Source organism: Lissotriton helveticus, chromosome 3_1 (genome assembly GCF_964261635.1).
Source record: "Lissotriton helveticus chromosome 3_1, aLisHel1.1, whole genome shotgun sequence".
Classification (NCBI taxonomy): Eukaryota; Metazoa; Chordata; class Amphibia; order Caudata; family Salamandridae; genus Lissotriton; species Lissotriton helveticus.
The window spans coordinates 1,810,777,834-1,810,792,785 of record NC_136061.1 but is presented as its reverse complement, the minus strand read 5'-3'; the positions used below and the strand labels follow the sequence as shown (position 1 = coordinate 1,810,792,785).

The 14,952-nt window shown below is 46.6% G+C and overlaps 1 protein-coding gene across 2 annotated transcripts in view; it reads left to right on the top strand.

The window, feature by feature from the left end:
* Positions 1–14,952, top strand: part of RLF (RLF zinc finger) — a 320,814-nt gene that overhangs the window by 153,639 nt on the left and 152,223 nt on the right. For both annotated transcript variants that reach the window (XM_078682707.1, XM_078682708.1), the window contains one exon: positions 3,608–3,743. In XM_078682707.1, coding sequence (XP_078538833.1) covers positions 3,608–3,743 — 136 coding nt within the window. The remainder of the gene's footprint in view (positions 1–3,607; positions 3,744–14,952) is intronic.

The window sequence follows — 14,952 nt, the reverse complement described above, 5'->3', positions numbered from 1 at the left end:
CGTGCCTTGGCGTTTAATCAACACAACGTCACTATTCCAAATCTTTAACCTTACTGATAGACAAATCGGTATGGCGCAGAAGGGTGCTGATTATACAATCTTGAGCATTGAAAAACTAGAAAGATTACCAATGACAATGTCAGAACGACCTGTCAGTGAATGGATAATCCACGGAATCATAAATATTCCAATCTCAACCTTCAGGTTTCAATACTGCCAAAAATATATACAGGCTGGCATGTACGAGAAATTGGGAAAGGGGTACCTTAAAACAACTTGGAACCTGCCCTATTCACATGCATGTGTCAGTAACAAAGGACAGAAAGTGTTTCTTAGTGGCAACAATTGTGCTATGTCACTAAGCGGCACGCTTCTGTGTAACGGTATTAGTTTGCACGGAGCCTGTGAAGGGAATTCATACAACCTTTCATGTCACCAGCAAGGCGCACCTGCAACTGAAATAGAACCATTCTTTCAAAGACTCTATAATGGGAGTTACATTCTTATTGTAGACCGCAGATGTTGTAGTCTTATGCCCGGGACTCCTTATCTCGTCACTACGACGGCGAAGGTCAAGTGCTGTGGACGTTCTTTGTTCCCCAGCTCCTTTCCAGACAGGGAGGCAAGGGCATGGCCCGGTCTGAAAATTACTTCTATTCGAATAGACACTTTAAGCAGAATGAAAACAGTGCTTCTTCAGACGCCTACAAGGCTCACGTCATCTAAAGAAACGTATGATCTACAAGTCGCAAGGACGACTGCAGAGATAATACATACATTATTATCAACCAATTCCCCCGTACATTTCGCGGAAATCCTGAGCGAAATCTTAAATATTTCTGATACCACAGGGGTCTCAAAGGTATTTAAGACAGTATTTTCGATGGCATTAACACCATTCAAAGCCATACTGGGTATTTTTCCAGATTTCGTCCATTCGATTTTTGGCGGACTTCCCCTGATCCTGGGACTAATTGCAGGAATCCTATTCCTAGTCCTTATTTTTCGTTATGGCAACCCATGTCACAGACCAAACTCTGACGACAATGGAAGATACGATCCTAGCCATTGGATACCGGGACCGGATATCAAAAATCCTGGGACTCTCCCGGCTTAGAGACCTAAACATGACTTGGTTTCTATCATTTCGACCAATGTGGCAAAGGTGTGTTTTACCTGTACTAAGGTGTCTGCTATGCGGAGAAGAATGCGTGTTAGACACCTGTCTGACGCTACAATCGGATGCAGATACACTGTTGGTTCCTACCAAGGTTCACGCACTGTGCTGCCCTCAAAGGCTGCCAATTCTGATGACGGCATTCCTGGAATCTTCACCACTGCGATTGAAGAGTAGTGAAGTTCAAGATGAAAGCAGCATCGAACAGGTACGACCTTCTGTCAGCAATGCAAATCAGAATGTCAATGGAGACAATCATGCGCACAAATGCATGGTTACCCCTATTTCCGACTTAGAGGAACTTTCCCATGAAGCTGGTGACAGTTTTTTCGAAAGCCTGAATGATATGATGTTCTCTCCGGAACAGAAATAGAGACTTTTGAGTAAACTCGCACACGGCGTTCCCTGAATTCGGCCTTCAACTTTAAAAATAAAGTCACATGAACAATTACAATCCAGTTCACGGACAGCAACTTTTTTCAGCAAGCCCCTAAAATATTTTTCTATATATTTTTCCCCGGGACACTGATCTTCTGCTTAAAGTAAGAAACTATTCCTAGAGAACTAAGATTTCTATTTTTTTAGATACTTTATAGACTTTATATAGACTTTAGCTGCCCGCTGGTATGTTCACAATATATTTTATGTGATGAAATGGTTTCGACTTTTTTTCTGTATAGCCATATTAAGAGCCATTTCATGTGTATTTCTCATATACCAACAAGCAATAATGCATAACAATGCGTGTTTACTTTTGCATTTAATTCATAGCTTAAGTGCATACAATATATATGACTGCAATTTTTCAGTATATTTGAAAATTTCGAAATACATTTATGTATTTTGGGGTGGTAAGGTATACACTATACTCTATAGTATGTTGTACTATGTTATACTATGCATAGATTAGTAGATATGACCATAGTTAGCGTGGAGTGGGTGTCGTGTATTTCTATAGGTTCTGAATCGATCCCCCTATTCCTGACCCTATTCTGGTTAAACTTACTAGCTAGTTAACTAACAGTCAGCCCATGAGGCAAGTAATCCCCCATGATGCAGATACCGTTATCTGACGCAGTCACACTACGGCACAGGAACGTGTTATCTGATTAGGTCATAACGCTTGAGATCTAATTAGACAAGCGACATTCCTCCAGCCCCTGATAAGGCATACGACGTTCTCATAACAAATCAAACCTATGACAACCTGGATAATCCGTGCGGCCATTGTTTTGATTTCACAGAGAACTTTAGTAAAGAATGTGCTAACGAGCAAGTCGTATGACATCTTTATTGACGTACCTATGTCCATCCTTACGTCAATCCCGGCACCTTTAAGGTATAAATATTGCCGACCTTGCCCTATGCAAAACACACGCGTGGTGACAAGACGGAGCAGCCATACTTGCCGAAGCAGAGAGCAGAAGCAGACCCCGCTGGCAGCAGCCCCGCCTTCCTGACGCGCTGAGAGACGCGCTGCTATCTCAAGCCGAGAGACCCAGCACCGGCGCTTCCGGATAGCCCTCGCAGGCAGCCTGGAATATCGAGAGCAGAGAAAGAGATACCATTCCTCATTCATCCTAAATTCCAGGTACAGAACTGAATAACCCCTCCTAGAGAATTCTTTAGTTATTCACTTGGCAAAAACAAACTTAACTTAAACTGTAACTTTCTATTCCCGCCCACGCATTAGACTTAGGTCAGGTACACGGGGTAGGCGTATTTAGAAACACCAGTTGAGTACGTTTAGTCAAATGTATATGTGTATGTAAATATATTTTAATCATTTTAAAACATCATATGGCTCAGAAACCATATCAATGTTTTTACAGTATTATTTTATACTATTGCTTCTAATGTATGCACTTTACTTAACTATAAGTATTGCAATAATATCGATCCATTTCTCTTGTACGAGAAAAGAGACTGATCAATAAATAACATCTTTTATTGAACACGCCCGTCTCTTCCTTTTCTCTACATTCTGATGAGACTAAGAATGCACGTACTGACAGAGTAAAATAATTGCCTTGTGCTCACACGACTCTTGAGATTGACTCTTGATTAGGGGAGAGCAAAGTTGTCATGTTCTATGGTTGTCAGAAACTAAATCCCTTCTTGTCTAATCAGGGGAGTTAATCCTTCCTTGAACATTCGAGAAAGTTTCTAGCGAACTCTGAGCTTAGCTGGCAAACCCAAAAATTAAGTCTAGCATCGACAGTAGTAGACCTAGTTAACGTCTGGCCTAGGCCTTTACTGCTGTAGGTACTATTCCAATGCGCAGAGCCTATTGGGAAAATAGGAGCTACACTACATATTGAGATGCTCTAGCACTCTCGTTTCTCTAGTGAACAGTTATGTTCATTAGCTATTTACTTATTTTTTTCGCTTCTGATTTCAGTGAACTTAAATCATTTTCTTTTATTGTAGGCTTCTCATGGTGCGCTATCAGGGTTTGGACACACTAACCTTCAATCACTGGTTGATGCCACTAAAGAAGGTGGAGTATGGAAAAGTCCATCTGTTGTTAAGATTTTAACTCAGCAAAAGGTAGAGCCAGAAGAAGGTGAGGATGAAAACCTTGTTGAAGATTATTGTGTTTTTTTGCCAGTATTTCAATTGGTACCATTTCCTGCTTAGTTATGTCAAATGTCTCTCATGGATGTGTGTATTCTGACATCTTGATGGCTAATAGGACTTTTTAAAATGATTTAGAAGTAATACATTTTTCATTTACATTTATATGTTTAGTTTTAACGAAAAGTCTCAGTTCTACGTACAATTGTCATCCTTCCACTGGTATCATCTTCACGTGATCTAGCCTACACCTGCACTGAGCAACCACTCACATGGCGCTGCCACCTTCGTCATGGTATTCCATCCGTTACTGACATATAATTTTTTGTTGAGCTAGTCAGTGCTTAGGAAATACATTGTACCACAAATCTTTTTGATTTTAATTTTTCGAGTTCTTCCTGCTCTCAGTTGGCTTGATTTCTGCTGTTCTTTGACACTTCATGGTCAGTCCTCCTGCATTGGCCTCCTCAGCCAAACTCAATTGTTATATGGATATGAATTCATTCTGTGACTGTGTTTTCTGGATCCCCTTGTTCCAGTTGACTGATTGTTTTTTAGCCTTTTGACTACATAGAAATCTTGAGGTAGAATCACAGTGGTTTGGGCCTGTATTTAAAGTAGCTTGTGGGACAAAACAACTTTTTCTAGTTTTGAACAACCTAGTATTTATTGCACATGTCCAGCATAGTGCTTGAAGAACTGGAATTGGAGCCTATCAGAAGAAGTTGTATGTAGATGCTGTTGCTTAAAGTACATTGTAAAGACTTCAAACCAGATGAGTAAGACTAAGACCTCTCTACATTCCAAAGTGTTTGGGGGAAATTGTACTAATCTGTGCTTCGTTAATTTCTTATGGTAACATAGAGGAATACTGGCTCCAAAAGTAATATCAAAGCCTTCCAATGCTATTGTAGAGGTTAGGGGAAAACCTTGTAAAAGGACGTTATTATGGCTTTCAAGAATACAATGTGATATCAATTTTACAGTGTTGCCTGATGAAACATCACAGGTACTCTGTCATTTCTTAACTGTATGAGTCCTCAGTACAATTGGAGTGAGTGAAGTCTTTAATTACAGTACAGTTAATGCATTCCAGATTGCCTAACACCTTGCTTAACAGAGATTGTACAGCCCAGACTTTACCCTTGTTAAAGCCTCAGACAATGAGTGACGGTCCCCTGACGGCACCACCAACAAAGCATACTAGCTTTAGCAATACACAACTCTCAGGGGTCTTCAGAGCAACTATTAGAACTACCACCACCAACCACACTACCAGTTCCTGCCATATGTTAGTCTCTGCTCACTTAGAGCATACCCAAATGAGCCAATGTCCACATCAATTTGAAGATTCAAGTGCACCTCCCATTTTTAAGCACCAGACTTTACAACCCCCGCATCAGTTGTGACAGTGGACTTGACTAAAACCATTTGGGATGACACAATTTGCTTTTTTAAACATTTGGCATGCATCTTGAGCAATGTTAGATACTTATGCAAAAAACGGAATTTATGTATGTGACCTGTGATTCCATTCCAACCTCCTTTTAATCACAAATTGTACAGAAGACCATACCTTCCTTACTCGATGTGAATCTGAACATAATTTATAACACACACTGTACACTGTGCAGAATGCATGTGTTTGCCTATTAAAGCCAGACCTCGTGCTTTTGCCGAAGCTTTTTATTTGCTAAGACAATGTCCTCTGTTCTGCCATTATGGACTCTCTACCAGTAGATGTGCTTCTCAAAATTGATGTTAGAATCAGGTTTTCATGTTTTTGATCTTCTTGGTGGTTCCTCAATTTATACTCTTAACTGAGGAGTCAGACAGCTTCCAAAGCCCTAATCTATCCTTCTTGGTAATTCAAGTTTGTCTTAACTTTTTGAACCCTCATATGTGGTGGCTACTTTTGACTACCTGATCAAATCAGTACGTCAGACTATCACTGTTTCGAAGGTTTCAGATTATGCTTGTCAGTTCCAGGGTTTACGTGGGATATGTCCCCCCCAAGACTGATTTCTAGTTTGCATTTAGTTAGCTGGTTTACGAAGCAAGTTGATATTTATAATGGGTGATGCCAAATTACATCTTGATGGTATTGAATGCAGTGCACATCTCTGTAAACTTTTCATCTGATCTTTTATAGCACAGTACGTCATACAGAACAATGAACTGTTGGAGAGCAGATCACAGTCAACTCAGGCGATCCATTTAGAAAGTTAGGGGACTGTTGAAAGAAGTAAAAACAGACCAGTTTGCTTGCCATCCTCCATTCTGCCGTTGGGAGCCAGATCTGAACTCTAACAGTAGGTGTGTTTCTCGAGATTAATCTCAGAATAAGGCCTTCATGTTTTTCTCTTCTTGATGAGTTCACAATATATTTTCCCCACTGGGGAGGCAGAATGCATCTATAGTCATAATAGCTCCTTCCTGGTTGATACAATTTGGTATTCGGTTCCTCTTGGACTTTTTGGGGTATTTCTAGCCATTTGATCCCTTTTGTAAGATCTGGTGGCCAAATTTCACCACTTAGTTTTCACACTGTCTCACACTATCGTTGTTTAAAAGATTTCAGGTTACACTAGTCAGTCCAATGGCTTTTTGTGGGATGCAGTCCTCCAAGACTGTTGCCCGACTTACATTTAGTTAGCAGGCTTATGGATTGAGATTGTAAAGACAATGGGTGATGCTACATTACAACTCGAAGTTATGGAATGGTGTGCACATCTGCGTAAACATGCTTGCTGATGTTTATAGAAGGCCAACTCTTTAAGAACAATGAGCTGTTGTAGAGCAGAATACAGTCAACCCAAACGATCTTTTCAGAAAGGTAGGGAACTCTTAAAAGGTGTAAAACAGAGTTACCTTTGGTTTAAAAAAATCTGATGGAGACCTCTAACAGCTGATTGTTTACCGTAGAATTATCCCCAGGCATCAGACTACATCCAGAATCTGTTTTGTGAACAGTACCCCTGCTCGCTGACGTCAGTTCTTTTCTTTACACGCCAGTCAGCGCAGATCTGAGTAAATGACCCCTTCTGTCACTTTGTAACTGTGCTTTTCCTAAGTTTTGTTGAATCTTTTGTGGCAGTAATGTTCACTAGGAAGACCGGCTTCAGGCCCTACAGCTCCTGTCATCAACAGATGTTGGTGACTTTCCCATACCTTGAATGCCTCTGGTGCTTGGAAAGCGACTACGACGCAAAGACCTGCGCTCATTGCTGCACGAGTGTAGGAAGGTTGATCCCTGACTATGGTTGCCCCCAACTTTTTGCCTGGTGTTTTGCTGGTTTTCTGACTTAGTTGACCCGAGGCCCTGCTATTCAGGACCTCAGGCCCACTGCTCTCTCTGTAAAATGGATTCCATGTACCTTAGGTACATATCTAAATTGGATACTGAGCCACCTTATCAGTCCCTGTACAGTGTACCTTAGGTACCCAGGGCATAGGTGTACCCAGGGCCTACCAGGGGCTGCAGCATGTATTATGCCACCCCTGGCTGGCCATCCAAATCTGACACAACTGGCTGCTTGACAGCTGGGGCAAGGTGGTGTAATCACCCTTTGCTTTAGATATAGTATACCTATATCTAACCCTAAAAATGGACACACAGATCTCCTATCAGTCACTCCTATGGCAGGCCTTAACAATCCTGAAGGCAGAGTGCTTGGAATCGTGTGAGATGGTGCTCTGGCATGAGCTGAGCCTGTCTGCGGCTTTCGGGATCTATCCCTTAGCCGTTTCCATGATATCGCATACCATATACTCTTAAGTGCATTATAATCCTCGCGGTTATGTGCCAACTCTGGTATCGCTTTATCAAAACATGTCGAGTAAGGTGTCATACGAATTGGAATACTAACCCCTCGCCAATTCTGGCGACGGGGTTAGCATTCCACCCTTCTAGAGGGACACGACATGTATGTAACCCCTAACCCCGGTTAAAGTCAGACAGAGCCTCAGCTCCACAAAATGGATGCTGCCACCGAGACACAAGTCTGCCCTCCTGCTGCTGGGAGTCCTCCCAGAGCAGGAGATAAGGACAAAGGGTTTCCTGCCAGGGGCGGTGCCAGCACCGTCCCAGACAGGGTTTTGTGTATTGTAGGTAGGCAGGGCTTTAGAGGAAGGTGACTGCACGTGGCACCCCGGTGCTCACTGTGCATAGGCTGGCTGGAACCAGTTCCAGGGTCACTCCAGACCCTGTGCTGGGGAAAAGCCCGCCAAGGAAGTGGGTGTAACCACCCCCCTCCTAGTCCCACCCATAGGGCAGGACTTAGTCGCGTGCCAGCCCCTTTTTACAGGATAAAGGTAGGAACTGGCCCCCTTCCAAATCAGATCATCTTTGAATCCTGAAACTACTTTCTGCGAAAGGAACTCAAGACTTCTTCCTAAGATTTCTCCCTTGTGACTAAGGAGTAGTCACCCTGCATCCGCAGGCACCATCTAAGAACACTGCGGTCTGCTGTAAGTCCTTCCTCCGGAATCCGACTGCCCAGCTCGACGAGAACCGGCTTCCCTGGCACCTCTGACCTCTACCCACCTCTACAGCCCAGCTGAGAACCGTGGGTGCGACGAGACCTCAAGGGACCGGCCATCTGCAAGACTGCACGACTTCTTTCCAGCAAGCCCGCCGAGTAATCTACTGGTGAGTGCTTTGGGGTCCGAGAAGCCCCGACTCTGAGCAGCTCCAGCTCCGAAGTGCAGCCCCCCAGCATCTCCACGATCTGCGTGGGGCCCTTCTGCTTTCCGCTGCTCATCGCGTTGTTTGGCTACTAGCCCGTTGGCTTGTGGCCTTCCTGACGACGCCCGACGACATTTCTGCTGCTGGTCTGGTTGCTCCAGACTGGCCCTTGCTCCCTTCCAGAAGAGGAGCACCCCGGACCCTCCTGGTCCACTCAAGACGCCATTTTGAGTCCACCGCGTGGGCTTGAATTAGCCAAGGCTTGTTGCCCAATCCTGGGTAACTTCGACGCCAACGACTTCATCCTTCGTGGGACAGCTCGCACCTCCATCCTGGTCGCCGACAACGCCTCCTGGTCCGAGAGACTGCAGAGCCCAGCAGCGCCCACTCACCTGACTGCGGTGACTTCGCCCGGTGCCATCCTGGTGCCCACTTAATCACTGGCTAGTGATTCAAGAACTTGGTCCCCTCTGCTTTCAGGTTTTCTTCTTCCTTGATCCAGGCTTGGATCCATCGAACTTTTCTTCACTGGTCGCCTGCCAGCAACTTCTTCCTTCCAGGCTCCTGGTCCGGCAACGAGATTCCCGACGTCTTTTCAGACCTATGCAGCTGCAGCCCCTGGGCTAGGTAACTTCGGCACTCCGGTGTCCCAGCATAGCCTCACTATCCAAGGGTCAGGATCCACTGTCGTTTTCTCCCTACCAGGTCGGGTTCGCCCTTGAACACTAACTTTGTGAATTCTAGCTTCCATAGACTTTGTCCCGCATCCCGCGTGAGAGTGCACACTCTGCACCCGAGTCCCCTGGGCCTCCTAGTAGTAATCTAACGATTCCCTAGTCCAGTCCTAGCGATTCCAAAGCCTATTAGAACTGTTACTTACCTGCTAGTAATTCGCATTCCACTTTTAGTGTATATGGTTTTTCGTGCCCCTCGGGCATTTGTGTAACGTGCTAACTTAAAAGTATTTTCGTAAGAGTTTTGTTGTGTGCCTAGCACCCTGTCCTCATAAAGAGTACAGGGTTGTTGTGATTCTAATAAATACACTGTTTATTTTCATAACACTTGTGTGGTGTCCTTTCACTGGGTGTTCAAGGGGTAATGTGATGGTAAAACAGCTGGCTTAACACGCCCTCTAGAGTCTTAGCCTTAGACTGCTCGTATCCATGCTACTAGGATAGCTGGTCTATAAGGTTGACTTACAACCAATCATCAATAAGGGTTGTTTGGACTGATATATAGTGATCACTAGAATAGTGAACACTGCACATCAGGCCAACTTCCCACATTGGTGAGCAGCGGGTGGGATTTGAGCTTGCTGTTGTTTTACCACACATGCCCTAAGAATATCTTGTGAAAGATCACATAAGTACTAAAGGTACATATAACTTAGCTTAGAATACTCTGAGTTCTACTGAACCAGCTGTTGTAGCTCCTAGGGCCTAGCACACCCTAAACTACAACTCTAGCAAGGGATCAGTAGGCAAACATATAGTGTAGGTAAGTGCACCACTTACACCTCACTAGAAAAGCATGTCGACTCAGGGGGACTCTACTGAGACTCCCCTGGTCAGTGTTGACCCTCCACAGGTCACTTCAAGATATGCAGCTCTCAATTTTCAGGAGATGAGGCAACTCTGTGTCTCCAGGAAACTGAAGCAGGGGTCTAACCCCACCATTCCCTTTCTGATAGGTCTCTTAGAGACATATGATGCCAGAAAGCTCTCTCAGTTACATGAGAGCATGCCAGCCTTAGAGGGAACCTCTGGGGATCCAGACCTCCCCAACACTGATTCAGCAGTTGAGGAGGAGGATCAGGAGGTACTCTCTGGGGATGAGGTAGACAAGGGTCTTGAGGTAGTCAGAAGGCTAACTAGGACCAACTTAGACTTACTTGGGCTAGGATCTGGGGGCCCCCCAGTACTAACCCGAAGTGGGCCTAACCTTGGAGTTAGGAGAGATAGATCTCTTTCTAGGGACTCCAATAGATCTCTGCACTCTAATGCCTCTTCTCAGGGGAGAAGGAATCCTCCACAGAGGAGATTTACTTCCCCTCAGAGAAGGGAGCATGAGGCTAGGATGAGACAAGCTGAACTGAGGATTGAAAGGGAAGAAATTGCCCTGGCCAAAGAGAAGCTTGCCCTGGCAAGAGAGCAGCAGATGAGTGGGCTAATTCCCACTGGTGGCAGCAATCTCCCAAGAGATAGAGAGAAGGGTTTAGATACTAAACACCTGACTAAAATAGTGCCCCCCTTTAAGCAAGGGGATGACATCCAGAAATGGATGGCTGCTCTGGAGAGGGCCTGCACTGTGCAGTGCATTCCCCAGAGTCGGTGGGCAGCTATACTGTGGCTCTCCTTTGATGGCAAAGGTAGAGATAAGCTCCTCACTACTAGAGTTGAGGATGCTAACAATTACCAGGTCCTGAAAAATGCACTGGTTGATGGGTTTGGTTTAACCACTGAGCAGTACAGGTTGCTGTTCAGAGACACCCAGAAAACTCAGTCTCAGGACTGGTCTGACTTTGTTGATTGTGCCACTAAGGCTTTGGAAGGCTGGCTACTGGGTAGCAAGGTTACTGACTTCAAAGGATTATATAATCTTATTATGAGAGAGCAAGTCTTAAATAATTGTCAGAACCAGTTATTACACCAGCACCTGGTAGACTCTGATCTGACCTCTCCACAAGAATTGGGTAAGAGGGCAGACAAATGGGTCAGAACCAGGATTAGGCCCAAGAACCAAGGTGGTGACCAGAAAAAGGAATCAACCAAGCCTCAAGAGAAGGGTGGGAATAAATCTACAGATCAAACCACATCAGGGCCCCAAAAATCCTCTGAGGGGGGTGGGTCCCAGAATCCTTCCAACAACCAGAAGAAACCTTATTGTTATCCCTGTAAACAGGTGGGTCATTTAAAAACTGACAGCAGTTGCCCAAAGAATAACAATAAGGAAAACATACCCCCAAGTAACATTCCCAAACCTCCTGTTACTACTAGTAGTAATCCCCCAGGTGGTGGGAGTGCCCCCAAGAATTTGGGTGCATTTACTTTGGGAGTTCCTGGGGACTCTGGCCTAACCAGGTCCCCAAACTTAGATACTCTTGTCTGTGAGACTGGCATGGGGTTTGCCAACTTCACAACTTGTCCCAACACTTTGGGCAAGTACAGACAGGAGCCCCTCATCAATGGTATAAAAGTTGAGGCCTATAGAGATACAGGGGCTAGCATCACTATGGTGACTGAGAGTCTAGTCCCCTCAAGGCAACTTTTACCTGGTGCCACATACCAGGTGACCAATATTGATGGAGTACAGAGAGATCATCCCATGGCAGTGGTCAATCTCAGCTGGGGAGGTGTCACTGGCCACAAGAGAGTGGCAGTGTCACCAAACTTGCCTGTAGATTGCCTACTGGGGAATGATTTAGAGCTCTCAGCCTGGGCTGAAGTTGAGCAAGAAACCCATTCTAAAATGGTAAACACCCATGGTAAGGTTAGTGGGGCAGTGATAGCCACAGCCCCAGTCCAAGATGTCCTCCCTGAACAGGTCAGGAGGGTTGTGCCAGTCACAACCCAATCTCAGACAACTTCCTTCCCAGAACAGGTTGTCAAGGCTGTGATGGTCACAGCCCACACCCAAACTGAGCCCCCTCCTGAAAAGGTTGGGAGAGTTGTGATGGCCACAGCTCAAACTCAGACAGATGACAGTGTTGTGAAGCCTGAAACTATGGATCACTCCACTCAGACAGAGAGTATTGAGGAGGAAGAGAAATCTCCCTCCCACCAGACTTTAGGAAAGGATCAGCCTCCTCAGGGAACTGATCTGACCCCTTGTGAAGAAACTGCCACAGAGGTAGTCAGGCCTAGCCTGGCAGAACCCCTGATGTCAGTGGACCCTTCCAAGGTGGGACCCAGTCTGGAGCAGGTAACCTGCCCCTCTCTACCCTGCCTCAGTCAGCCCAGGGCTGTAGAGGTCAGGGAGGCCAGTGTTGGACCCCAAAGGGCCCCCTGTCCAAAAGAATTCCCCAATCAACAGATTAAGGGCACTGAAGCTAGTAGTCCTAGCCAAGTGAAAATAAGACACACTCCTGAGGGATCCCCCTTAAAATTAGTTAGGGACCTCCCACAGATGGACACTGTTGGGCACAGCCAAACTTGGGACCTGAGGGCCCCAGACCTGACCTGTCCCTCCAGTAAGCCAAACAGAGGGACCCAACCTCCAGCTGTAGGTAGCCAGAGGTTGACCCCGAGAGCCCAAAACAACTCAGTCTTGGAAAGGAAGGCCTCTATGGTGGATGATGATTGGAGGAAGCTGAGCCCAAAGTTAGTGGAGCCTCACTTCAGTACTCCATTTCAGCACCAGCCTTTTTCTTTGACAAAACACACCACAGGTAGAGATTCCCTATGGTGGAGACCCTCAGACACCCTTAGGGTGAGGGGTTGCTTAGTGGACCATGACCTAGGGGGTAACCATGCCAGTGCTGGCACTTCCTTAAATGGCCACTTAGGCAATATAGGCTTACCTGGACAAGGATAGCCTTATCTCCTTTCGTTTGGGGGGGGGTTATGTAGGAAGGTTGATCCCTGACTATGGTTGCCCCCAACTTTTTGCCTGGTGTTTTGCTGGTTTTCTGACTTAGTTGACCAGAGGCCCTGCTATTCAGGACCTCAGGCCCACTGCTCTCTCTGTAAAATGGATTCCATGTACCTTAGGTACATATCTAAATTGGATACTGAGCCACCTTATCAGTCCCTGTACAGTGTACCTTAGGTACCCAGGGCATAGGTGTACCCAGGGCCTACCAGGGGCTGCAGCATGTATTATGCCACCCCTGGCTGGCCATCCAAATCTGACACAACTGGCTGCTTGACAGCTGGGGCAAGGTGGTGTAATCACCCTTTGCTTTAGATATAGTATACCTATATCTAACCCTAAAAATGGACACACAGATCTCCTATCAGTCACTCCTATGGCAGGCCTTAACAATCCTGAAGGCAGAGTGCTTGGAATCGTGTGAGATGGTGCTCTGGCATGAGCTGAGCCTGTCTGCGGCTTTCGGGATCTATCCCTTAGCCGTTTCCATGATATCGCATACCATATACTCTTAAGTGCATTATAATCCTCGCGGTTATGTGCCAACTCTGGTATCGCTTTATCAAAACATGTCGAGTAAGGTGTCATACGAATTGGAATACTAACCCCTCGCCAATTCTGGCGACGGGGTTAGCATTCCACCCTTCTAGAGGGACACGACATGTATGTAACCCCTAACCCCGGTTAAAGTCAGACAGAGCCTCAGCTCCACAAAATGGATGCTGCCACCGAGACACAAGTCTGCCCTCCTGCTGCTGGGAGTCCTCCCAGAGCAGGAGATAAGGACAAAGGGTTTCCTGCCAGGGGCGGTGCCAGCACCGTCCCAGACAGGGTTTTGTGTATTGTAGGTAGGCAGGGCTTTAGAGGAAGGTGACTGCACGTGGCACCCCGGTGCTCACTGTGCATAGGCTGGCTGGAACCAGTTCCAGGGTCACTCCAGACCCTGTGCTGGGGAAAAGCCCGCCAAGGAAGTGGGTGTAACCACCCCCCTCCTAGTCCCACCCATAGGGCAGGACTTAGTCGCGTGCCAGCCCCTTTTTACAGGATAAAGGTAGGAACTGGCCCCCTTCCAAATCAGATCATCTTTGAATCCTGAAACTACTTTCTGCGAAAGGAACTCAAGACTTCTTCCTAAGATTTCTCCCTTGTGACTAAGGAGTAGTCACCCTGCATCCGCAGGCACCATCTAAGAACACTGCGGTCTGCTGTAAGTCCTTCCTCCGGAATCCGACTGCCCAGCTCGACGAGAACCGGCTTCCCTGGCACCTCTGACCTCTACCCACCTCTACAGCCCAGCTGAGAACCGTGGGTGCGACGAGACCTCAAGGGACCGGCCATCTGCAAGACTGCACGACTTCTTTCCAGCAAGCCCGCCGAGTAATCTACTGGTGAGTGCTTTGGGGTCCGAGAAGCCCCGACTCTGAGCAGCTCCAGCTCCGAAGTGCAGCCCCCCAGCATCTCCACGATCTGCGTGGGGCCCTTCTGCTTTCCGCTGCTCATCGCGTTGTTTGGCTACTAGCCCGTTGGCTTGTGGCCTTCCTGACGACGCCCGACGACATTTCTGCTGCTGGTCTGGTTGCTCCAGACTGGCCCTTGCTCCCTTCCAGAAGAGGAGCACCCCGGACCCTCCTGGTCCACTCAAGACGCCATTTTGAGTCCACCGCGTGGGCTTGAATTAGCCAAGGCTTGTTGCCCAATCCTGGGTAACTTCGACGCCAACGACTTCATCCTTCGTGGGACAGCTCGCACCTCCATCCTGGTCGCCGACAACGCCTCCTGGTCCGAGAGACTGCAGAGCCCAGCAGCGCCCACTCACCTGACTGCGGTGACTTCGCCCGGTGCCATCCTGGTGCCCACTTAATCACTGGCTAGTGATTCAAGAACTTGGTCCCCTCTGCTTTCAGGTTTTCTTCTTCCTTGA